The 26,253-nt window shown below is 41.9% G+C and overlaps 2 protein-coding genes across 6 annotated transcripts; both read right to left on the minus strand.

The window, feature by feature from the left end:
* Positions 1-1,349: 1,349 nt before the first annotated feature.
* Positions 1,350-11,342, minus strand: FBXO5 (F-box protein 5). 2 transcript variants are annotated; one of them, XM_021382228.1, is made up of 5 exons: positions 11,212-11,342; positions 5,134-5,859; positions 4,348-4,438; positions 3,133-3,294; positions 1,350-2,365 (listed from the first exon to the last, which is right to left on the minus strand). In XM_021382228.1, exons 2-5 carry the CDS (start codon positions 5,841-5,843, stop codon positions 2,114-2,116), a joined length of 1,215 nt encoding a protein of 404 aa, XP_021237903.1. In that variant the 5' UTR covers positions 5,844-5,859; positions 11,212-11,342; the 3' UTR covers positions 1,350-2,113. The 2 variants fall into 2 exon arrangements, with proteins under 2 accessions (XP_021237903.1, XP_021237902.1); XM_021382227.1 differs by lacking the exon at positions 11,212-11,342 and adding an exon at positions 7,397-7,462.
* On the minus strand, positions 10,424-24,923 carry MTRF1L (mitochondrial translational release factor 1 like). Of its 4 annotated transcripts, none has more exons than XM_021382229.1 (7): positions 24,470-24,923; positions 22,261-22,340; positions 20,263-20,446; positions 15,020-15,183; positions 14,042-14,159; positions 12,134-12,270; positions 10,424-11,681 (listed from the first exon to the last, which is right to left on the minus strand). In XM_021382229.1, exons 1-7 carry the CDS (start codon positions 24,765-24,767, stop codon positions 11,478-11,480), a joined length of 1,185 nt encoding a protein of 394 aa, XP_021237904.1. In that variant the 5' UTR covers positions 24,768-24,923; the 3' UTR covers positions 10,424-11,477. The 4 variants fall into 4 exon arrangements, with proteins under 4 accessions (XP_021237904.1, XP_021237906.1, XP_021237905.1 ...); XM_021382231.1 differs by having other exon boundaries at positions 20,263-20,421; positions 22,261-22,401; positions 24,470-24,608; XM_021382230.1 differs by having other exon boundaries at positions 22,261-22,401; positions 24,470-24,608.
* Between the last annotated feature and the right edge of the window lie 1,330 nt (positions 24,924-26,253).

Below are 26,253 nucleotides of genomic sequence, written 5' to 3' on the forward strand. Positions count from 1 at the left end.
AAACAGGTAGAGCCTATTTACTAGAATAAGGTATATAAGGTTGCTCCAAAAGTAATGCCTTATGTTTATTTCCCTGGAAAACACAATAGATGCAAAGAGCACAATAACACCATTTGATAAAGCACATTCTCAGCTACAGAACACTATTTTTCAATGCAGTCACCACCATTAGTTGTGCACTTTTGCTAGCAATGACCAAGAACCTGCATACCATGCTCCTAACAATCCGTACCAGCCGAAGTGACCCACTGTTGCTGTCACCACTGCAGAAACACACCACACACCACCTCACTGTGCTCATATCCACTGTTTGGTTTCCACAAACGTTCAACAAGTATCGAAGAATGTCAGTAGGTGCCATTTTTTCCTACATGGAGGAATTCAGTGACACACCTTTGCATCATCTGCACTTTCATGTCAGACGCTATTTGTCAGACTGCCCTGCTGCTGCAATCTGCCAGCAGACTGTGATGGAACATCGGCAAGAAAGGTTCAGCATCTACTGCCATACCACCAACATCCTCCTGTGCTGTCATGTGCCGAAATAATGAAATAGCAGCCATTACTTTCAGAGCAGCCCTTGTATAATGGGATGGTGGACTTTCACCTTCCATTCTATACTAACTTAGAGAAGTTTTACATAAAGTTATTGATGTAACTCACTCAACTTCTTATGCTAAGTCTCAGGCTCAAGTTAGGAGATTAAGTTTACCAAATAAATGCAGAAATTAAGGGATTCTGCCTGTTTCTACCCCAGCTGTCAGAAATGAACAATTCAAGTGCAGGAGGGGGTCACTCTGCAATACTCGATTGCTGCTATGCTAGAAGCTCAAGTAGGACATTGTGCTGCCTTCCCAGTCATTTGTCCATTTGATAACTGAAAAACAAGCAACAGAAAACTGCAGCCATTTCCAGAAAAGAGTCAGTGCTTTCTTGAAAGCCCGCCCTCCTTTGCTATGGAGCAGCCAGGATAAAGTTTACTAGCAGGGAGGTAGATCTGCAACAGCATGACAAATTCAGTCCACAGAAAATTTGCTACAATGTATTAGATCAGAAAACTATTAGCAGTTACAAGGACTCCTCAGTGAGTGGCAGGAGCATGGAGTCAGAAGGGATTCAGTAGGTTTTACACAAAACCAGGAGATTTGGCTGTTGTAAAGTCAACATTTTTAGGAAACGCTACTAGCAATGATGAGAAATGAGCATGAAAAGTTATATTTTAAGATGAAAAACAAGAAACGCAGAGTTACTACAGAAGTTGTAGAAAACGGTAATTTATTTTCACATTTACAAGACAAACAAAAATATTTAACTTATTTACAAATATATACAAATACTAAAATGCACCTTAATATTTGGAAAAAAACTGGCATTATTTTTTTTTAGCAGTATTGCCAAGACACAGTACTTTCCTTTTTTTTTTTCAAAAATAAAAAAGTGTTTTACCACATTTCTAACAAAACATCTGTAGATTCTGAATGAATGAAGGAAGGACAAGAAAATTTAAGATTCAAGTAATGTAAACCACCAGAGAACACGGTATTATAAACATTCACAGTTTAAAACTCAGGGAAAAACTTGAAGAATTACTAAAATTTCGAGTCCTACACAATTTTATTTTAAAAGACTTCACTCACCTCATCTGACATTTTCACTAGAAATGCTGTTAAAAATCTGGAAGAACAAGAGTAAGCATTTAAATAAAACACAGTTTAGGCTTCCTCCTACTAACAGTTCAAGAATTGTTCATATTGTGCTAGGAAGATTACTTGCCAAAACCATTTTTTTTTAGTTCAATATTTTATGAGGAAGTTTTGAAGTCTTCAAACCCTGAGGACAGAAATCGTCAGGACAATATTTTAAATGTTACTAGAACCCACATCCAGAGTTTTCTTTTAAACTTGAAGTTAAGACACTTTAAAATAGTTATTTTTTGAAAACTCCTAGGAATGCAAGAACGACCAAACAGCACAAGGGAATTATAAAATTAACCTTTTTCTTTTTAACCTGTAGAATAATAGCAGAAAGCATTTTTTGGTTTGGTTTTCTTTGTGGAAAGCTTTACGTCTTAAAAACCCTTTCCAGCACATCTGACAACGTGTATCAGGATGGATCACAATCGACGCAGATTCTGTTTGCTTTTTTTAGTCCCAGGAAGGGTTCCCAGCTTAAAGCTTGATTTCACTGGTTTGCCACTCATACAGTCACTGGAGCTGTGGTAGCTGCACATGCACTTTGTGCAGAAGTCAAAGCCACAGCTTTCACGATTGCACATTGCTCTTTGCAGATAAGAGTCGTACTTTGCAGGTGAGCCACAGCGATGGCAGACTTTGAAGCTTTCAGTGTTTTTCAAGGTCTTGGCAGCCTAATGGAAGAAACATATAAAGAAAGGCATAAACAGAGGGTAAACTCACACTGCAAACATTCCTCAATGTCATTAATGTGCCACAAAATAATTGCTCTGACTCTAGAGAAAGAAACTACATGAATACTAAGTTTAATTCTGGTTGCACCAAATTTTCATAGAGACTGGACAGTCTGCAGGTACTTTGGACCAGATTAGAGGCACGCAGTTTGTAATTCTGTCAGCATAAAGGACTGTCAGACTAAAATCAAGGCGGAAGAAAAATAGCCCATATCCAAGTCCTGAATCTCCCAAACCTCATCCAAGAATGGCAATTTAGCTAACTTTAAATAGAAAAAAATCTGAATCCTACTGAAATTATTCCTTTCATTTTCAAAAATAAGAACTGGTTACTTAGTTTTTGAAACAAGAGATTGTCCACTGGTATTCAAGTAAAACTGACAGATTTTGTAGGATTGTATAATTGGGAAACACGTGATTCATTATAAACCCATGGGAAATAAAAGGAAATGACTACACTTCTTGTGTCTGATGGAAGCCAATATTGAAGCCAAAAAAAAAAAACCAAACCACTGAGTCATTTTGATGATACCTAAACACAGGGAGGAAAAAAGTGATGTAGAACATCCCAGAGTATTAACGTTCTCCATTTTATTTCTGTCACTGTCTTGAAATAGGCTCAATAAGCAAAAGCTTACAGCAGTTACAAGCACTTCAAGCTGGAGATAGAAATATGCTTTACGAGTTGAACAAAAACCCCCAGTTACCTCAGAGAACTCCACGACCCTGCTGTGATTTTTAGATGCTTTGGATCTGCTGCCTTTTTTACTCAGGCTGTTTGGTGGGGTTGCTTTCTGAACTGAAGCTAAAGCTGCTCGGTAGAGAACATGCTCCCTTGTTGCAGCATGTTCTGACGTCTTAGTGCCACTCTAACAAAGAGAAAACAAAAGAAACATTTAAGAGATGTATCTGGTAACTCTTTATAGGCTATAAATCAACTTTTTGTTTAATAGAAATCATGAACTTTACAATTTACTTTCATATTAATACTTCATAACTATTTAAGCAGAATGTTCCATATAGCCACTGCAATGTTTTAAAGCACAAAGCAATATTTCCACTTTTTTGCAGAGAACAGGAAAGCTTTTACATTTTCTTTCTGAAAAGTAAACTCCTCCCCTCCACTAATTTTCTGTTTGCATTTCTGGTTAAAAAAAAAGTAAAATGGCAGAGGAAAAATCAAACTTTGTGGGATGAATGCTCCTATCAGTGGTGTCCAGCTGCTCCTCTACAACAGGTTAGTGTCAGGAAGTACTACCAAAAACTCAGAGTAGTTGACTGCCTCATTTTGTGGCAGACACTAAGCCTCATTTCATTGTCTTTCCATCTCTCAAGGAAAAAAAAAAACCAAAAAAAACAACAAAAAAAAACACTGCTGGTATTCTGGAAGAGTTCTGCCTTAGTAAAGCACAGTGCTAGCATAGCTGGATCTTGTATCTATTGTCTCATCCAAAAAATAAGCAATAGTAGTAGTTCATAGTGCAAAAAACTTTTTTTGTTATTTGTGGCCAACACACTCCACTTCAGATTCTTGCTAGAAAGTTAGCATCTGAGTCTCTGATCCCTCCTGGATCAGTAGGGATGCTGAAGCAGCACGCCTCTGCTGAGAGGCTCCCAGTGAGCAATGCTGGAACTAACACTCCTTTCTTCCCCTCTAAACAGGACTTGTGGAAGAACATCTGCATCTCTTAGAGTAACTTTCTCAGCCAACCTCCCTTGGACTGCAAAAGCAGTTTACGCACTACCAGTGAAGTGACAATCAACATGCGAGGTAGGGCATCCTAATAGCACAAACTCTGGCACTCCAGTGAAATTCTTTCTAATCTAAGAATCTCTTTGATCTCTTAAGGCTGGGAAGAGTCCTAGAACAGAGAGACAACACTGGTTTAGATTTAAAATGCCCTACAAGTGCAGAAACTTACAGAAAGGCTTTTCAAAGCTTTACTGTACATTTGGAAACCCCATTTATCTTCTTGCAAAATTTTCTTCCACGTTGTGCTGACTTTGGCAAAACTGTAATGACAATACAAACGTATCAGTTACCATCTAAGAAAGTTGGAAAACTTGTTATTTAACAGCAGGGATAACTATCCATACATTTCTTTTTTCCATACAGAAATGGGAAACGTCAACAATAATTGTCTTTACTTTCTAGGAAGACGCATTGTCTAAAAATACCATGGATTACATCAAAAATTCTTGTATTAATATTAATAGAATGGTTTAGGTTGGAAGGGACCTTAGAGATCATCTAGTTCTAATCCCTCTGCCATTGCAGGGCTGCCATCCACCAGATCAGACTGCCCTGGGCCCCATCCAACTTGGCCTTGAGGGCCTCCAGGGATGGGGCACCCACCATCTCTCTGGGCAGCCTGTGCCAGTGCCTCACCACCCTCTGAATACAAAATTTCTTCCTAACATCTAACCTAAATCTCCCCTCTTTTAGTTTAAAGCCATTCCTCTTTGTCCTGTCACTATCAGGCTATATAAAATGTTGGTCTCCCTCCTTTAAGCACTAGAGCTCCCTTTAAGTTCCTTAAGTTCCCTTTGCGAACCCATGATTGCTGTGGCTAATGACTCCATTGTATTTCAGGTATTTTTCAGTAACTCTCACAGTAATCTCTATAATTTTGCAAGGCTATACATATGTGTAATGTGAGACTAGGTAGTTTACTTTCCCAGTGAAATACCAAGATCAGTATACTTACTTTATTAAGTCCATCTCACTTAGGTGCCTTAAGATGCTTGCTAATATATGCTTCAGGTTCTTTTGGAGGAGTTCAGCAAGAATGTCTATTCTATCTAATCCCATTTTCTTTCCAATTAGATTACGAAGTTCGAAATTTTCCCTGAAAACAATCCTGTCTGAAGCAGTCCAAGATTTGAGATTTCTTTTACCACTTTTTTTCAAAGTTGAACAAATCATTTCTTCATAATGGCTTACAGGTAACAAAGTCTTCTTGAAGAACTGTTCTCGGATCTCATTCTTCTCAAGACAGTGCTCTGGTGTGCTATAGAGATTTCCAGCCAAGGGTAAACTGTCCTCTTGTTCTGTTGCATCACTGTATTGGCTACTTAACATAGAGGAATAACCACTGTCCTCATTAAGTTTACTATTTTCCAGTGCCTCCATTTCATAGACCCCATCACCAAATCTTTGGCTTATGTGCTTGTTTTCTTTGTTATGTACAGGCCTTCTTTCATCTTCAGGATCTAGATTTCTGGGGGCTGCATGATACGGTTCACTCGGTATTTTGTGATGCTCTTCAGCACAGCTTTTGCAAAGCTCTTCCCCAAAATTCAAAGGGCAGGGTTCTTCCAGTTTTGTTTTCTCCGCAACAGACATGAACCCATCGTGAAGAGCCGTACAATCGAAATCACATTTCATTTTGAAAGAGCGATTAAGGTTTGATTTCATGGTTTTGTTTTGTATTCTGCAAGTAATAGAAGGGAACATATTAGAGCACATCCTAAACCGCATCACAAAATCTTGCTGTTTCAAAGACATGCCTTCTTTAGGAAAGCATGAATTTAGCTCCCATCCAGCTGACCCTCTAGTGCCTAAAGCATGGACAATGAGTGGAACTAAGGGCTTGATCAACCACTCAAAGCTAGAGCTTGATGCTGCATATAGCTGGAATGAGGGAACAGTGAATGCTTTACATTGCCGTCATTCCACCAATGTAGATTGGTTTCACACACCAGTGCTTCCCATTCCTTCCCTTATGCAATGATATGATGGGGACACTTGCAAGGCCCTGGAGGGGACCTTGGTGGCAGTGGCTCCAAAGGCCTTAAGAGACAGCAGAGTGCTCGGGCAAGGGCAGAGCCAGCCCAGGGCTGCCCGAAGGACTGGTATCCGCGACCAAAGGCAATGCTACTGAAGCAGGCAAGCACCTCACATTTTCGGGAAGGGAGGGACGCGAATGGCACGGCAGGAATATACCAGCCCACGTGGATACGTGGGGAAGAGCAGCAGTGCTCAAGGTGAAGTAGGGGCACAGGCGTGGTTTTGGCGGGTGCGGGGCAGAGGCGCGGGGACTGGTGGCTGCTGTAGGAAATGGGGCCCGCGCTGCCCGCTCCCTCCCGCCCGCCAAGTGCGGGGCTCTTCCGTGCTGCGACTGCGGGGGGATGGGCGCGGGGAGCCAGCGCTGCTGCCCAAACCTGCGGGGAAAGCATTTCCCATATGCCTCGTAACCGGTATGAAGGAGAGGCTCCCCCACCAGAGCTGATATTTAATTTATGGAATTCAGGTAATTTCAGTAGATTGGCAAAAACTAGCAAGAACTCCTTCAAGGCACTTCGGAGAAAAACCCACTCCTCCGTACCTACGTGCCGAGGAAAAACGGAACGAATCCACCTCCACCTTTGCACAGCCAGAGCCAGAGGATGAGGCCCCCTCACCCCTTCCCCCGCCGCGAGCACCGCAGCCCCCGGGCCAGGCCCACACCCCGCGCTGTCAGCGCGGGGCTTCCGTCCGGCCTGGGGCAGGGACCCGCGCTTTCCCCGAACCGGCGGCTTTCCCCCCGAGATGGTGGTGGCGGGGTGGCGGCGGATGCCTCCCATCGGCGGCGCGGCCCCGCGGGCGGGAGGGACACAGCGACGGCGCTGCCCGCCGCTGGGATGGGCGCTCCGCCGCACGGCACAGCCCGGCCCCAGAGCGGCGGGCGTGGGGCGGGCAGCGTCCCACATGCGGCACGGCAGTGGGACTGGGGAGTCATCCATCCACCCTGCCATCCATCGCTACTCCATCCCATGCCGCGGGTGGGACGCGAGCAGGCAGGGCTCAGGGATCCCCATTCCCAATGCCCCTGCTTCACCACCGCGCGGCTCGGCCGGCGCTCCCCGTCCCGCCACCCCATCGGTCCCCGCTGCCCAGGAGTTCACACCGCAGAACTCCCAAGTGCGGCTCCGGACCCGGCGCCACCCCACCCCGATCGCCCCGCACGGCGCGGCGCAGCCGGTACTCACCTGCAGCGCTAGAGCCGCCGCGTCCCGCGAGCTGGGAGTGCGCGGCCGCCCTCGCCGGGTACTTTTAAAAACTTTGAATTTGGTACCAAAAGAGCGCCAGCCAATCGGACGCCGCCGGCCCTGGCCAAGCGGCCAATGAAGAGGAGGGCAGGAAGCGGGGGCCAATCCGAGTCCCGGCGGGCGGAGCCGGCCCCCTTCCCACTTTCCCTCCTCGGCAGGCGGGGAACGAGCAGAGTGGTCGGGCGGTGGCGCGCGCGCGCGCTCCGCGGGGGCGTGGCCGCGAGCATCTCCCGCTCGGCCGCGCTCGCCCCTCGACCCCGGCAGGGCGGGAGCCGCGTAGCGCGCGGCGGCTGCTTGACCCGCGCCCCGTCTATGCAAGCGGAGCCTGCTTCCGGGCGCTGCTGCGCTCCTCCCCCGCCCTTGCCCGCGTGAAGGGTCTCTCTCTGCTTTTTTAAAAGAACGAGCTCCCGCAGCGCTGCTGTGACGCGTCTGAGCGCTACCGCCGCCTTCCTCCATCCCCATTCATTTTCAAACGGATGCGTATGGGATGGTCACAGCAACTCTCTGCATGCACACGGCATGAATTCACCCCCAGTGAACTCTTCCAGGGAAGAACATGTTACGCGGACAGTACACCTCATCATCTCTCTTCCCCACCGCTGACACAGGGAGGAAACGGATTTCTTTAGGCGCTATTAGTTACAGGCAGCCGGAGAACAGACTGGATGTAAAAGGAGGTACCTCACCACCCTTACAGTGCCATCTCACAGCTCAGGAAGGCCACGCGTGCAGATACTATGGGGGCCGCTCCTAAAGTAATGCCTTCACGGCACCAATAAAAAATAGCACCCCCTCACACTCATTGACGCTTGCTGAACGTTGATGGCCACCAACCAGTGGATGTGAGTGAGCACAGTGAGGGGTGGGTAGTACGTTTCAGCAGTGGCAACAGCAGGTCACCTCTGCTGATGATTTTGACATGCACAGCATGCAGGCTCTTGTTCGCTGCTGCCAAAAGTGCATAGTTAACGGTGGTGACTACGTTGAACAATAGTGTTTCGCTGCTGAGAATTTGCTCTATCAAATAATGTTGTTGTGCACTTCGCATCCATTGTAGTTTCCATGGAAATAAATAGGAGGCACTACTTTTGAAGCAACCACCTACATGCAAATGTCGCATTAAAATGAATACAGAGCACAGAAGAGACTTCAAGCATTTATGGCATAAAGTTTGCACTGGCAGACCAAAGTGATCCCTACACTATAAGTTCACCTTGTACAACACTCAGGTGTGTTCATTTTTAGATGCCTGTCGGCCACCTGCCAGAATCACACAGTACCTGGCTTTTCTCACACTAGCCTCATGCCAAGGAATGAAGTACCCAGTGTCTGCAAAAGAGGCAGATAAGAGCAGGGAGGTTGTGGGGCTGGCAGGGCTGGGCCAACAAGGCCCCAGCTGGGATATGACAGGCCTTATGGTGGCAAAGACCTGAACACTCATGGGGTTCATGCAGTAGTCCCAGGGCTAGGCTAGGCTGACGTCCCTGCATCCCTGGGAAAATACAAAGCTAGAGAGGAGGAATCTCAAACTCCTTTCATCATTTGGTAGAAGATAACCTGGCTTTAAATCAGGAAGAGTGCGACAATGGCTCTGTTTGCAGCACTGATGTGGTACGAATGAAGACTTCGGTTCTAGACACTTCCCCAGTCAATCTCTAAATATTTTCCATACTAAGAGTGTGCCTGTTCGGAGTTGTAGATCTGCTGGTAAATCTAGACATAGGTAAGGTCCTACACTTACCAACAGGAAATGTGTGTACCCCACCTAATGTACACAGGCACTTCAACATCTTACGGTAACATACGCAACTTTAACCTGAATATTTGGAACTTGGTCATTCTTACCATGCAATATTTGCTATAAAACAAAGCTGACAAAGATACTAAGCCTATACTTGTTTTTGAAATGCATTCATTCAAACTGCAATCTTAAAATGAAATAAATGATGCAGTGGGATTGAGAGTACCCTCAGCAAATTCACTGATGACAGCAAACTGAGTGGTACAGTTGACACAACAGAAGAGAGGAACGCCATCCAGAGGGACCTGGACATGCTCAAAAAGCGGGTACTCAATCTAATGAGGTTTAACAAGGCCAAGTGCAACGTGTGTCACTTGGGTCGAGGCAATGCCAGATATGAGAACAGACTGGGAGAAGAACTCTAAAGCACCTCTCTGGAGTAGGGAATTCTGATGGACAAAAAGCTGCACATGAGCCAGCAGTGTGCTCCTGCAGCCCGGAATGTCAGCTGCATCAAAAGAGGGATGGTGAGCAGGGAGAGAGCAGTGATTGTCCCCTCTACTCTGCCCTTGTGAGGCTCCATCTGGAGTACTGCATCCAGGCCTGACACCCCCAGCACAGGAGGGAGGTGGAGCTGTTCGAGTGGATCCAGAGGAGGGCCATGAAGACAAAGAAAGGGCTGGAGCACCTCTCCTATGAAGAAAGGTTGAGGGAGTTGAGCTTGTTTAGCTTGGAGAAGGCTTGGGGAGATCTTACTGTACTTGAAGGAAGTTTACAAGCAGGAGGTGGACTGTCATTTTATATGGTCTGATAGTGACAGGACAAGAGGGAATGGCTTCAAACTAAATGAAGGTACATTTAGGTTAGATGTTAGGAAGACATTTTTTCACTCAGAGGATGGTGATGAGCTGGAATGGGTTGCCCAGAGAGGTTGTGGATGCCCCATCTCTGGAGGGGTTCAAGGCCGGGTTGGATGGGACCCTGGGCAGCCTGATCTAGTGGCTGGCAACCATGTCATGGCAGGGGGTTGGAGCTAGATGATCCTTAAGGTCCCCTCCAATTTAAGCCATTCTATGATATGATAAACTGATATGATCAGTTTCGGCTTTTCATTCCTTATGAAATTTCATATAGCATGCTTAGCATGTTTCTGTAAGCTACTTGTAGCAAACTCCTGCATTTACTTCGTTCTTACTCTAATTTCTTACACTGATTTTAGTCAGAAGTCTCAAAGAAAACAACTGTATTCATGGTAACATTTTCCTTAGGTTCTCATTTCTTACTTACTGGTACTTTCAATACATTCTGTGTGTGTATACAAACATCTGTCTACAATTAATGATGGGATAAGGTAGCATGGAGGCAGCAAGTTTTGTATTACCACAAATATTTAAGATTGTAAAATGCAGTCTTATCTAACCTCAGATAGAACCGTGTGTACCTATATTAGTAGATGAAGAAGGTAAAGTATCTACACTTTGTACAAATGCTTTAAGATGGTGTTAAACTGAATAGTTTGAAACAATGAGATGCCACTCGTATTATGTAAGCCTGAGGAAAAAAATCAGTAAAATGCAGATCCAATTAAAAATAAAAGACAAATTGTACAGAAATGGAGACTGAAATCATATCAGCCTTCAAGACAGCCACCCAATTTTGTTTCTTTTCAGTTCTTACACAAGAACAGAAACATTCTTTTTAAAAAGAATTCACAAAACTAGCAACTTTGCTTCTAGAACTCTTGTTGGAACAAGGAATATTCCTACACAATTCTTTCTGCTTCATTTATAAGAACTCCCTCTCCCATACCATGTATAAGTCATTAACAAAGCTGCAGATTAGTAGCTTCATTTATTGCAGATGAGTAGTGTTCATTTATCACTTTCTTCCTATCACTAAACAAAACAGGATTTTTTTTTTGTTTTCTTGACTAAACTATTTGACACTGTACGGATGTTCAAGCTATTGCTTGAACAAGACTTGGAACTAGAAATAGCTCACTTTTAATGCATACCTTTTGAGAGTGGTGTATCAGTATCTTCTCAGTGGAGAAGGTTAAAAACTGCAGCTACATCTGGCCCAGTCAAATTTACTTTAAGTGCACTGCAGCAGCAAGAAGGTCTTTTATTCAGCAAGTAAGAAGGCTGTCTGATACATCAGTCACGAGGAAACAAGCTTTCATTATGTGAAAAGCAGTTCTGTTTTCCGAACAGTGCTCCAAGAAGTTCTTTTGCAGGCAAGTATCTATACCTGTTGACATGGCTTGACAAAGAGCAAGGCTCATTTTTCATGTTCTGAAATAATTTCCATTAAAGATTCATAATCAGCATATTCCTTCAGAGTTTGTATCATTTCATCTAGCATTTCTTCCCCTAACATGAAGCACTCAGTATGATGCACTGATCTGCTTATCCTGTGGTCAGTAATCCGGTCCTGCGGAAAGTTGTATGTTCTGATCTTCTCCGATCTTCCTTTGGTTCCAATCTGTCAAACAAGAAGAATCAGTTTATAACACCGATTAAAAACGTTCTTACAGGAAGGGTGAGATACTGATTAAGCATTTGAAATGAAAGCTTTCTCTTTCTCATAAATACATATAATCTGTTATATAGTGCTTAGACTAGATCAGTAGTCACACTAATTGCTCTTAAACTTGTGAAAGAAAAACTTTACAATATTTTTCTAGTATTATTCTGTTTCTTCAAACTCTAATCCAGTTTCTCTCACTAGGTTTCTAGAATTTACATACTATTGAAATGTTAACTCTGGCCAGTACACAACCTATTTTACTGAATGCAATTGTTTTTCTTCATTTAAGTCTTCACTGGACTACCGTTCCTCCATGGTTTCATTTATTATCTGCAAATGCACATAGGAGTTAGCCCCCCAAGAACATATGCTCATACAGAATTAAATCTTTACAAAGTGAAACTTACTTGAATCTTTCGAACACTGTTTCTCTTTTTGGTTTCTTCTTCTAGTTTGATGTTGTATAGTTTAGCACAAAGCATTTGCATAGCCTTCTCTTTGTTTCTAATTTGAGATCTTTCTTGCTGACATTCAGATGTGACCCCTGCCAAAAATATAACGAGAATTAACACTGAACTGTAACATATACAAAAAAGAGTTCGCAATTTCTGATGATTTTTATTATGAGGAAAAAATATGTGTATTTGGGCAAGGTAGGTAAGAGTCCAGGCTCATTAGTGTCTGATGATATTTTGGCAGAGAACTGCCAACTGCAGGCCGAGTTGTGTTTTAAGCTTTAATGCAGAAGAAAATAAATTTATTTTGGTATGCTGGACAATGAAATAAAAACTATATTTATGTAAGATATCTAAAATTTTTTACCACAGTTCCAGGAAATTTAGCAGTAAAATAGCAGTAATGTACACTAGATAGTGGCTATACAGAAACCACACTTTTCTTTGGTATGCTCTTCCCAAAAATATACAATTCAAGTTAAGACAATAAATGAACATCCTAAGAAAAGAACAGGAAGAAGAAATGGAGGAAGAAGTTGGTACAACCTGAGTTGCTATTTGGAAATATTTTAACTAACTCTGGTAAAATTATAGTATACTGATACAAAATTATACAGCATTACTGTATGAAAGATTTGTCTGAAGACAACTTTTGAGATCACAGTGAAGACTTGGACATGGACTTGCGATGAATGAAATTGAAAGTGAAAGAACATTTGTAAAGAAAGAGAGATTATGAAGAATGAAGGTGGAAAAGATAAATAAGAAAATTTCAGATTAGTTGAAATGCAAAGAAAAAAAAACCACAAACCCAACCCTATGCTATCCCTAGCGCATAATCACAAAAAATAACTGCAATACATTTTAAGATTTCTATAACAAACCCTAATAACTGCCTTCAGCTAAAGCTAAGACCATTTGCTGCTTTTTGTCTGCATGTTTGGAAAAAAACAAAACAATACAAAACTTTTCTAATCTGAGTACCTTTTTGTCACTGTATCTTAAGTAGAATCCTATCATCTTCACTATTTACCTTCTACTTTACTGAGGTGATGCAACAAGCATAGAGTGGATTTATGTATTCAATAAACACAAAGAAATGGGTGGCAAAAATCTGGATATGTGAAGATAAAGTGTACTCAGGATTACCCTAAGGCTGTAAAGCTTGACTAATGTTTGTAGTGGAGAAGAGGAAAAGTTAAAAAGCAATGAAAGTCAAGGCAGCTGTTGTGGATTGCTCAAAAGGAAGTTAAAAGCTTAGAAAAGGCAATTAAAAAAAAAAGACACGATAGCTAACATCAGGTAGCATTTGAGGGTATATCTTATCCCTCTTACATTTCCTAACCTGAGCCCTGGGGATGGGTGTTGTAATTATGCCTGTAATCTATGGGAAAAGAGCCAGAAGACAAATGGAAGCTGGCAACCTAAGCAGACTCTGCAATAGATGATACTTAAAACAATAGTTTAATAAGGAAAAGGAGTAACCTCTCTTTCAGTGAATAGTCAAGAAAAAGTCCTATGATTTTAACCTCTGTTTTTCAGTTTCTTTTCCATTAGTTGAAAGCTTAAATATAAAATGTTTTCTTAGAAATTGATTTGAATACTTCAAGAGTGTCACAGTAATGGAAAAATGGATAGCTTACCTACTAAGGCTTTAACTACTAAAAATGGGGGTGGGCACAAGACACTGCCTTTACAACATTATGGATATTTTTTGCACACACAAAAATGGTATGAAAACTTTTCTCTACTGCTATCCAGGTTTGAAACTATTGTTTCCAATAACATAGTACAAACAACAATGGAAATTATCACAGTATTTTTACAGAGTAGTTCTTGTACTAAGGAAAATTGAAGTACCTGTTGGAATATGAACTATCCGTACAGCACTGTCTGTGGTATTGACATGCTGCCCCCCAGCTCCACTAGCTCTCTTTGTTTCTATTCGCAAATCTTTTGGATTAATTTTCAGCTTCATCTGTCATGAGACAAAAAGAAAAGAAGTCAAATATGCATGGTTGGTTTATTTTATAAAGCATATTCAGGCAAGATCAAACTAATTTTTTTTTTCTAAAGTTTGAGTGGTAGCTCAGATCCACTTATAAAATGCTGGGAAATCAAAGTAGTTTAAGATATAACCATCCATTAGCACTAATATTCCCTTTCTACTGAAAGCTCCGCACCCTCCCTCAGACAAGTTAATCGATATTTGAACTTGACTAGATAGGTTTCAGATAAAAGGGAACATACTGTCTTTGCTGGCTCTGGAATGGGGTGGTGATCTCTGGGAGGAAGTAATGAAACAGCTTAGGGACAAGCGGAAGGAGTAACATATTTTGACTATTTGCTAGGATGACAATAAACAAAGATCCACAGTTTTAATTCTTACCAATTATTTTTAACCAAGCAAATTTGCTAAGGATGAACACAGTGCTATTTGGATCCACGCAATTTGGAAGGCGAAAATGAGGATACTATAAAAATGGGGAAGAGGAATGCTAAAACAAATCTCTATGAGCTCTCTAAACTGTATCAGTCTTTTGCCACTGCATCCAATTTTCCACTGAACATGCAAGGCACAGTAACAGTAAATTTTCAAGTGATAGTGAATTAAACTGCCAGTGAGTTTGAGATTAGGATTATGAGGAAATATAGAAATTCTTTATTTTATTCCCCCAAGCAAAAATAAACAAATATGACTTAAAACATTTAGATTAAAAAGGAAAATCATAACAAAGTCAGAACAACAAGACAGACAGAGAAGACTTGGCTACTAGCAATACGGCAAGTAACGGCATTGCTTATGGTAATGTCTGTTATACTAAAAATAAATGTTACCTCAGTGGGTTGGGGTAATATTGCAACAGTCATTGTGCTGGTGTGAATGCGCCCTTGTTTTTCTGTCTTTGGCACCCGCTGAACACGATGCACTCCTCCTTCAAATTTCATGTACTTGTAAGCATCAAGACCTGCTATACTGGCGACTGCATGTCTTAGGCCACCTTAAATAAGAAACAGTTGTAAAAGTGTAAAAACTCTTGGCTATATGCCACTACATTTCAAGCATACTTAGGCATCATTGTTGTTTATTTCTTAAAATTATAAATTTATCATTTTGATGTTTGAGTAGAATCATATAAAAAACACAAGAGAACTCCAAAACATACATACTCACACAGCATATCAAGTAAAGGACAGTCAAGTTCTTTTAATGGAGTCCAATTAAATTTTTTATATATACATAAAAGGTTGTTTATGAGCCAAGCACACGTACAGTATTTCAACCATAGCAGAAATCTGACACCAATACAAAGTTTATTTAAAGATCAAGTTTTGAAAGCCACTGTCAGCAACTACATCAAACTATTCTGATTAGTATTTGAGAAACTCAGCATTTGATGGTGGAAAAAAAATCATCACAATAAGTCTTTAACTTACAAGGGACATTTGTTATTTATCATTTCTTCTTCCCCATTCTCTTTTATGCATCCTATCTATGCCTCATCTTCACTCTTCCATTTCATTTTAACTTTTTACTTCATCAGAATTCGCAAAGCTCCTGCCCCCTTACCCACATCTTAAGCAAAACATTTGACAGTGACATTCTGAAAGTTAGCACAGAACCTTGAGAAGTGGAACTTTCGAACTAAGACCCAATACAATCAAGACAGAAAGTTTGTTGCAATACTAGCTGATGGCATTCTTTCTCTTTGTTTGCCGGAGTGCAATCCCTTCCACTGTGCTAGTATAACTGTTTGAAAGATTAAAGAATTGATGGCACTTTAAGTGTTTTTTTTTTTTAAACCTGTCCCTGCTTTGTTTTTTTTTCATCCAAATCAGTTCCCAGATCCCATTCTCAGCAGAGCAGGTGGTGTGCCAAGGGAGACGTTGGAGGAGACAGAAAACCTTGAAAGAACATTGCTGTTGAAGTCTTTAAACGTGAAAGCAAGGCCCAGGAAAATGGGAGGCACATACATACTTCTCAGAAATACCCTTTTAGTCTCTCTCTAGGTTAAGGGACAAGGTAACAGCTCTATAAAAAAGGAAGATGAAGAGAACATAGAATGTGATAATGTTGCACAGTACAGAAGTCAGTCATCAGTCGGAACGCAGGCCAGGTTTTTCACTATTATTGAAGAGATTTCCAAATGTTTTTGTTCTACAGAAATTTAATGTTCTCTCCTAACTTTACTGAAACATATTACTTTTTACAGTCAGGTTTGTCAAAATCAACCAAAATTGCCTCTTTCTTTTCTTTCACCTCATTTTTGTCCCTATGAATTCTAAAATTTCACTCCCACTTGTGGAGATCTACACTACTTTCCAATCAAACACATCGTCCAGCATAAGCAGTTCTTGATTTATAGTCATTATCTACAGCTAACTCTGTAAGATAAAACCATCACCATGAGAATAAATATGACTCTAAAGCATGCGATTTAACAAATAAGAATACACGTCAAAAACTTCAGTTTAAATCAGTAAGGTACACTCTAACAGGTACCATGAAATCTTAATTATTATGCAAACAGTATTCAAATGAGCAAAATAACTCTTCCTGTAAAAGATATATATAACCTAAATAACTGTGTATTTGTTTGCAGAATTAAAACATACTTGCTCCTTTACATATAAAAGTACTAAAAAAACAAACAATTTCTGCACACGAGGAAGAAGCCAAGCCAAATCAGATGTAAAAATAACTTGAATGTGTGAAATTCAATGGCACTCCAGACAAGATTAATTATATAACAAGCAATTCATTGCAAAAGCTAACGTTCTGTCTTTTCTTCCTCACTTGTCCTGGCATTAGTACATCTATAACGGGTACAGTCTGCCTATTTGAGCTGCAGCCACATCTGTGATATATTCAGAAGAGTTTTAGTCTGCAGCAATGATTGTGTGACTGTGGTAATGTGGAGCTTCGTACAAGATGACCAAGAAACTAGTTTAAGACAGGTATTTATTTAGGTCTTATTGCTTCAAATAAACTACTACCAACACATGGTAACCTCAGGTTTATCAAGAAACACAGTCAAATCCAGTGAGATCTCAACAAACCCTTTATTCAATTATTATTATTTTTTAACATTGCAGACAGTTCATAGGCCTGTCAAACACAGCTAGCTCCTACTAACTCTGTTGTTTGCCACTAACTAAAAATGTCCATCTCCATTCTGAAAAAACGAGGTCCAAAGAACAAGGAGCTTGAGCTCCCTTAGTTTCCTTATCCGTCACCTCAGACTGCAACAAAGTTCAACATCTATGTTTCCACATGCCACTACAGAGAAAGGAGCAGCGGATAAATAAGACGTGGGATTGTGCTTTACAGTGCATGTTAAACATCAAATGTGTCATTTCTTATGATATGTCCATAATGTAAGTTAAGAGTGGATTCAGACTAACATTCACCTTATTAACCAGTTCATGTTCTGGAGCTCTCTGAAATGAGGAAGCTTGATGTTTTAGTATAGGACCTTGCTTTTGCTCATGCAGTCCATAAGAATTAAGTGTGGATGGGATGTAACCACCAGGCATACCAGTGAATAAATATCCTTAACGCATTTCTTACTCAACACAGGACTTAATGAATTGCATAGGAATGTGGCGGCTGTGCCATCTACACTGCCTCTACCTTACAACTTATTCCAAGCATCTCAAGTTTTGGATGATGTGTGGTCATAAAAGTGAGTATGGTGAGGAAATGCACTCTAAGAGACAGACAAAGAATAGACCTACCTACATTTTTCTGTAAATTTATATCCTACTTCCCTAAATATTAATCTCATTCCACAGGCAAGCCCTCAGCAAGCCAAATCAGTTCTAATATCTATCTATCTCCGTTAAACAAAAAGCTTCAAAAAGAAATAAAATGGCTAGATATTTATTCATTTATGACTCCGATTTCCTATTTCGGGCATTAAAAAGAATACTTCTGGAGGCTTGTGTTCATTATCTAAGAATCGAGCTTTCACCAAAAGGGTAGTCAAGTATAGCTCCCTTTCTCTTGTAATCACAGGGCAGCTAGTTAAGTCAGATCTGCCTTAACTATCCAGTAACAATAGGCAGCTTTCAAACCAAATCAGCAGACTGATCCAATTAGCACCATGGCCTCAAAACTGCCAAAGCTGAGAGACAGAAGGTATGTAAAGTTGGCAGCTGGCTGGAAAGTGGTACTACCCCTATTAAAGTTGACTTCCTCTTTAAATCTCTCTTCTTGAGGTACAAAATAAAGAAGACTCATTCCTTTCCCTCATATAGTTTATATTCATCTAACCTGTACCACGTTGATTCAATTTGCTTTTAAAAGAAAGTTAGTAAGTTTCTGTCATCTCAGAAGCTAGTTCAGCTTCTGACTGAAGAGAGATTCGTTTTTCTGATGGATTGCATTCCCTAACTTCCTAGCTTTTCCCACTACATCTTCAATGTTTCACAAGCAAGCTGTTTTCCTCATTTTTCTTTCCTCGATTAAAACAAAAATTTTAAACGATTATTTTTCATGTTGTTCATTACTTTTTATCAATACCAATTTATCAGAAGACTTAATAAGAACATAATTAAAACTATAAATTAACCATTCATCGCCATAAACAAAAAAAAGGATGCTGAAGTACAAATAGTTTCAAGCTAGTAGCTGCAAATTGCACAAGCACCCATCTACCGATCCATACCCACTATAAAATATACATTACCTCCAAAGGAAAATACAGGTTACCAAAATACACTAGCTTTACTCACCACACTATGCATAATGGTGAGGCTGCAGATCTGCCAACACAGACTTAGCAAATCCAGCCTGCTGAGAACTGTGACTAGCAATTTGTCAGTCAAAAAACATAGTCCCTGCCACCACTCATGTACATCTTTATATTTCAGACTGCAGTTAACTTGAACTGAGCGAACCTTGGCTGCTGGAAGGAGATGAAGCCATACTTCTCTGCTTCCACTCTCTCCATGAGTATTTCTCTTTCCCTCTCTTCTACAAGGTAACCTGAAAACTAATAAATTCTTGTAAATTCTTGTATGTAGTTTGTCTGCTATATTAACTTGGTAATGAGAGTTTCAGCACTGATGAAAGTGTCAGTGCAGAAAAGTCACACAGAAACAGCGGCCTGATTTTTGTGAAACAAATTTACACACCAGCCGGTACCATTGGTAAATTAATGTCCCTGCCTCTGTTTGTTATGTAAACCCGCCATGCTCCCTTTCTGTGAACACCCTGCTCCCAGAGATGCAGAGAATCAACTTAACATCCATTACCAAATACACCAGTTTCTAATCTCCTTACATTGAGCTACAATTTGCTCTTTATTTTCTGCTATTTGTTTTTATAAAATAAATCTCTTTTTGCTAGCATCACTAAGCTGAAAAACTGACAAGTGAAATTTTACTCAAAGGCCTTCTTAGGTGAGCAGATGTTTAGTTCTTCTCTCAAAGTCTCAACAACTCCCTCACTTTGTGTATCCATTAGCTGTTACACAAGCTATATCCAAACACCTCCTTTCCTTATACAATCCTCAACTGACATTATTTAAAAAAATTCAAGATGTCTTGGATTAAACGCCAAGAATCCTTTTAATTATAACATTTTCCACTCTGCCAAGAAACTCATCATAATAAATGGACTTTCAACCTGCCTCTAAACCAACGTATAAACACAAGATGTTTGTATTTTTAAGTAAATAGAACAGCATATCGAGATAAAACTAAAAAATATATATTTATTTTTACAAATACAGGTTATATAAAACTAAAACATATCTGCATGACCTTCTGAATTTCTTTTATGCGAGTACTTAGTTTCATTTCTACTTTTTTGAAACTACTGAAAGATCATTTATTTTTTTAGTATGTTACTATTTTAATAGTGCTTCTCAAGTGGGATTTCACTCTCAAATACAGAAGCTGAAGAAAATAGTACCCAGACATTCGATCTCTGCTTCTAAATATAATTTCCCAGAAATTAGTTTCCTGCAGTCAGGGAATTCATATGGCATAAGAATGAATGCTTCAGCTTAAATTAAGAAGTTATAAAAAATTATAACCCCCCCCTTTTTTTTTAAATAAAAAAAGTTACTGACCTATTTCACTGGGAAAATATTCTAATATTTCAAATTTCCACTTTTTATAGGCAGCATATCGTTGATACATGTCAAATATCTCTGAAGTGAACAGCATCGCTTCCTGTCCTCCAACTCCAGCAGTTACTTCCATGACAAGATCACTGTTGTCTGTTTCTTCTGAAGGAATCAAAAGCAATACTATCTGTAAATGCAAAAACACCCATCTAAGGTCTCCCCATTCAATCCAGAACTGATATTGTATAAAATGCCACGCATTTTAATTGGTGTTGGATTATATCTCTTCAACACCAATTCAGCTATATCATTTGTATTTATTTAAAGGAGAGAGGGCTTTATTGATCTGTTGGATAAAAATACACCAGAATACTAGAATTAAGAACTATACAATTGTTTTGAAGGCTTGATTAAAACTCTGTATGATTTATAAATGCTTTTCAATCATCCTTCTTTACTAGCATTAGGTGATGTCTCTTTCTACTTCAGCTTTCCCCTTCTTCTTATAGCATATATCATAAATATCTACAATTTTTTTTAAATAAGATAATTGTTTTATTGTTGTCAAACGAATAAAGAATGTGAGTTACAGTCAATTTCTACTTCTACTAATAGCCAGCCAGCTTCTAGTTTGCCAGTGACATTAGGAACATGTTAACAGTTTACATAAAAGGTAACTATTTAGATACAAAATACCATAAATACTACTTAGAACCTATACAAGGTAGCAGTCTAAAGCAGTTACATAGTAATACACTATTTTTTTCAAAACCATACTACTGCAAGTTGCACCCTCAGTAAGTTTGCGGATGACAGGAAGCTGGCAGAAGTGTGGATTTGCTGGGGGGGTGGCAAGACCCTACAGAGAGATCTGGACAGGCTGGATCTCTGGGCTGAAGCCAATGGGGTGAGGTTCAGCAAGACCAAGTGCCGGGTCCTGCACTTCGGCCGCAACAACCCCAGGCAACGCTACAGGCTTGGGGGAGAGTGGCTGGAAGGTTGTGTAAAGGAAACGGACCTGGGGGTGTTGGTCAATGCTCGGCTGAGCATGAGCCAGCAGTGTGCCCAGGTGGCCAAGAAGGCCAATGGCATCCTGGCTTGTATCATAAACAGTGTTGCCAGTAGGAGTAGAGAAGTAATTGTCCCTCTGTACTCAGCCCTGATGAGGCCGCACCTCAAGTACTGTGTCCAGTTTTGGGCCCCTCACTGCAAGAAAGACAGTGAGGTCCTGGAGCGTGTTCAGAGGAGGGCGACGAAGCTGGTGAGAGGTCTGGAGCACAGGCCTTATGAGGAGCGGGTGAGGGAGCTGGGATTGTTCAGCCTGGAGAAGAGGAGGCTCAGGGGAGACCTTATCACTCTCTATAACTACCTGAAGGGAGGTTGTAGTGAGCTGGGGGTCAGCCTCTTCTCTCTTGTAACTAGTGACAGGACGAGGGGGAATGGCCTCAAGTTGCGCCAGGGGAGATTCAGGCTGGACATTAGGAAATACTACTTTTCTGAAAGAGTGGTCAGGCGCTGGAATGGGCTGCCCAGGGAAGTGGTGGAGTCACTGTCCCTGGAACTGTTGAAGAAACATTTAGATATAGCGTTGAGAGACATGGTTTAGTGGGGTTACTGGTGGTAGGTGAATAGTTGGACTGGATGATCTTGTAGGTCTTTTCCAACCTAGCTAATTCTATGATTCTATGAAGCTGAAAGTTTCTAATGTGTAACAAGCTAAACACTCACAAAGGTACATCCAGAAGAGACAAACTACAGCACCTACCTATCAGGATGAACTGATTCAAAGAATGCAGCTACGGACTATCTATATGCAATCTGCATTTTCCATTTTCCTTAGGTAACAGACACTGGTCAAAGAGTATAGTTGATGGAGGTGGGGGGGGGCGGGGGAGGGAAGGAGGAGAGTTCATCATACACATCTTATTTCAATGAGAGGACAACTTGGCTTTGTTAACTTAGGAATGGCTAGGAAATACACGCTTTCAGAGGGAATCTAACCTGGTGTTTCAGTTCAGCTATCTCTTCTTCACAGGAAACGATTTCCCTTTCTGCAAGCTTCCGCAGATCTTCACTCTCATCTGGAATATTTGAGTATCGTTAATCCTCAGACTTAAACCAGTGGCATTCTCAGAAAACCTTCTGAAAAAATAACCATATGAAGAACTTACTCTACAAAATAAACAAAATCACACCAAATATGTCAGAAAATGTGATTAATGTTATGATCTAGAGCTAAGACAAACAGTATCTATGTTCGAGTGAGATGTTTCTACATCTGAAATACAAGAAACCTCTACCTAGGCATAAAAAAATAATAATAATTTACTGTGATAGTGGCCAAAAGCTGGAGAAGGTTGCCTAGGGAGGTTCTGGGGTCTCACCCTTGGAGATAGCCAGACCCCAAATGGACACAGCCCTGGGCTGTGCATGACTCTGCTCTAGGCAGTGGGCTGAGCCATTCCCCAGGGGGCTTTCCCACCTCGGCCACTCCATGATTCTGGGGAACTCCCTCCTGTATTTCACTGTGATAGGGACAGCACGGACCCAAAGGGCAGAGGAGTCCCACAATTAACATTTCATTAAAAGGACTATTGCCATACGTAAAAACTGCACATCAGTAGCAGTAACTTGAAGTACTCTGTCTGTAAGAAGTTATTCTAAAGCAGCTGCAGAACTCCTATCACATCACATCACTGAAAGACATAAATACGCAAGAATCCTCACATAAGAGGAACTTGTAATTTTAAAATGATACTTGACTGATCAACACTGATGGTTTACAGTTAGACTTGTTTCCCTGTGCTACAGTTTAAATATGTTAAGATGACCCTCCCCCACACTCCCTGGTCAGTATCAAACTTCAGACTTAAACAAAATACAGCTTAAACTATCTCTGACCTGAGCTAATTCAACTCACTTGCCCATAAGAAAACAAAATAACCATCCAAAAAGAAGAAAATTACACACACAATGAAAGGGCTTTGAATACACAGACACAACAGCACAGTCAATGGCAAAAGACCAAAAAGAAAGATGGCAGCCACCAGCTCTTTGTGCACAGTAAGCTGAGTCTGGGGGGTGCCCTCACAGCAAACGCACATCTTTTCAGCACTGTAATTTGTGTTAGTAGCTATCTACATTTTAAAATAAATTTTGTTGACTTTAAAGACCATATTTAATATCTGGGGATTATTTTTTTCCAAATCACTTCTACAAAAAGGGAAGGAAAAAAACCAAACCACATATAAACTGGTTTCAATAACAAGTATGCTTTACAGCTGGCAAGAAGCACACATGGCTGAGTGGCTGACAAACTGTGACACCTTAAACACGCTTACTTGGTCACCTGCATCCATCTACTTCTTTATTTTAGACTGACTACTGTCTGATCGAGGCCTAGCGTTAAGGCCAACAGAATCAGATATTCACAAAGTAATTGTCAAGATCTAATCTATTTCATAGCACAATTGCATATTTTAATATACAGATGTAATCTGAGCTCTAAAATCACTTAAGAGACATATAGTCTGATTTTTGGGTGGCCTTGTGTAGAGCCAGGAGTTGGACTTGATGATCCTTGTGGGGGCCCTTTCATTTCCACATATTCTACGATCCTATTATTATATAGAAATATTTTTAAGGATGAGCTACAGAAGTGCTCACAGTGACCGACTAAACCCGTATGCTCACTTTGCTTAAAATCAACATCAAGCTTTAATGACATAGCAGGTTCTGAAGGGAGACAAAAATCCTTCATCTCCACACAACGGAAACTTAACAGCTTTGGGCCCATTATTAACTTTTCCAGTGGAAGCATTTCTCCTTCTTTCACTCCATGCTGGAAGAGAATGAATAGGGGGAAAAAAAAAGAAAAAAAAAAAAGAAAAAAAAAAACCACAACACATTTTCCTTTCAAACAGCGTTTATCATCTTCCCCAGCCAAAGAAACGAGAGCTGTTAGCACTTGTGTTCAGCCTCGGACGCGCCCCCGCGTGACGGTACACATCCCACGCACGCGCAGTCGACACCCTCATAGGTCGGCAGTGCCACTCACCCGCCTGCATCCGCCCACCTCCGGGCGGCCGCCCAATCACGTCGCGTTATGCAAATTATTCCCCGCCTCGCCCAGGAGGCCTGACGGACAACCCCCTCCCCGCCGCGGCGGCCCTGAGACGGGGTTGGGCACAGGCCTGTCGACGCGCCTCACCTTGTAGTGCCAGCTCCCGCGTGTCGCGCAGCTCCCGCTCCTTGTCACGCAGCCGCTGGATCCGCGCCGCCAGTTCCGGCCCGGCCTCACCCTGCACCCGCGCCTCCAGGAGGCGGCTTAAGGAGGGGGCGGCGAACAGTTCGTCTAAGCGGGGCCGGGCGCTCAGCCCACGCCTCGGCTGCTGCGGGCGTACTGCCGCCGCGCTGCCGCTGCCAGACACCGCTTGGTAGCCGCAGGCAGGCAGTGCGATTGCCCGGCAGCTTCGGGCCGCGCGGAGGGCTCGCGAGAGGAGCCCCATACCAGCTTAGGACAGCGCCGCGCACCCAGGCCTTCTTTCAGCAGCCCACCGCGCCGGAGGTAACCGAAGGCGCTCGGCTGTTTCCCTTCCGGGTTTCCGGAAGCTGCCGAAGAGGCTCGGCCCCGATATCAGCCATTGGGGCTCCGGTGGCGAAAACGAACGAAGGGGTTCGGCTCCCTTCGTCTCGGGGGGGGGGGGGGAAGGCGTGCTCTGATTGGCCGGCGCTGACAGAGCGCGCAGTGGGGGCTGGCCCAAGGGACCGCCGGGCGTACTCAGGCGTTGGGCTGAACTTGGAACGTGGTCCGAAAAATATTGTTTATTGTAAAAATACGCAACTGGCCATAAAGCTTTTTTAGGCAGTAGTTTATGTTACAGCCGTCAAAGTCAGATCTTTGCCATTCTTCAGTCCTTGTTTGTGTCTTAACAGAAGGAGGAAACCATACTTCACGAGTGAACTACCCTGGTGGGATAGAAATAACTGCATCGTTTTACGTGAATAAATAGTCATGAGTATCAATGCACCACTTTGAATAAAGCTCTATGACAAAATACGCTGTGACACTAATGTAGAAGCGAATTATTGGAAGTAATTGCAGAAGTAAGCTGGGCAGTGGCACCCAGCGCAGCCCTGTTCTTGTGGGTCTCAGTGCCCTCAAACCACTGCCACCCACCCATGGAGCTTCCCAACGTGTGACAGATGGATTGTATCCCTATTTTAAGTGGGAAGGACAGATTTCCTCTGAGTGACAGGTTATGGATAAAGGAAGGGGCAAAATCTGGCTTTTGGCATAATGTGAAAGTAGTTGTTCCCCGAAAGTGCAGTTAGTGTCATCCTTTTTTCTAGCTGATGCTGGCGCCACTGCTGCATTGTTCTTTTGTCCTGCAAAAGACACTCCTGCTGTGGAAGCCCTGAGGACTGAGGTGAACAAGCAGGACTGAAGTTTTGTCTGTGCAATGTGTGCTCAGGACAGAGGTGAGCAGGGCTGGGCAGCTGCAGCCAGGTCCTGGGCTGCTCCAAAGGCGTGCTCCTGGGCATCTACAAACATAGCAACATTTTGGAGTTGGTAGTTAGACATGGTTCAAAGCAATCTGGGGAGGACACATAAAGGGCTTTTCCAGCAATGGCTGACCTTCTCACCTCTTTTATATGGTATTCGTGGTCAAATGGTCCTTATGTTCAATACTGATGCAAGTCTGGCATCAAGTGACAGTTCAAACCCCATTTATTTAAGTTATGATGAAGGTCTACTGTATTTTGTTGGTTTAGTTCACAACCTAGCAGACACTTTTGCATACTTTTAATTTAAAAGAGGATATAATTAGCTTAAGTGTGATTTCTGTCAACTCTCTGTGGTGCTGTGAAGGGGTGATGTGGGTTCCATGGATGCTTGTATGAGTCTGAGGCCGTGTGGACACATTTCCAGGGCATTCTGCCTTGCCTGGGCTGGTCAGCAGGCACTCCAATCTCCTCCATACATATGTGCCT

Source organism: Numida meleagris, unplaced genomic scaffold (genome assembly GCF_002078875.1).
Source record: "Numida meleagris isolate 19003 breed g44 Domestic line unplaced genomic scaffold, NumMel1.0 unplaced_Scaffold193, whole genome shotgun sequence".
Lineage (NCBI taxonomy): Eukaryota > Metazoa > Chordata > Aves > Galliformes > Numididae > Numida > Numida meleagris.

Excerpts from the sequence above, each read along its gene's own strand:
- FBXO5 (XM_021382228.1), bottom strand. The coding sequence starts at position 5,843 with ATGAAATCAAACCTTAATCGCTCTTTCAAAATGAAATGTGATTTCGAT. Across the intron at positions 4,439-5,133 it reads AGTGAGATGGACTTAATAAA|TTTTGCCAAAGTCAGCACAA; the intron begins GTAAGTATACTG and ends TTGTCATTACAG. Across the intron at positions 3,295-4,347 it reads AAGCTTTGAAAAGCCTTTCT|AGTGGCACTAAGACGTCAGA; the intron begins GTAAGTTTCTGC and ends TCTCTTTGTTAG.
- MTRF1L (XM_021382229.1), bottom strand. The coding sequence starts at position 24,767 with ATGGGGCTCCTCTCGCGAGCCCTCCGCGCGGCCCGAAGCTGCCGGGCA. Across the intron at positions 22,341-24,469 it reads GCGGGAGCTGGCACTACAAG|ATGAGAGTGAAGATCTGCGG; the intron begins GTGAGGCGCGTC and ends CAAATATTCCAG. Across the intron at positions 12,271-14,041 it reads GATAGTTCATATTCCAACAG|GGGTCACATCTGAATGTCAG; the intron begins GTACTTCAATTT and ends TATTTTTGGCAG.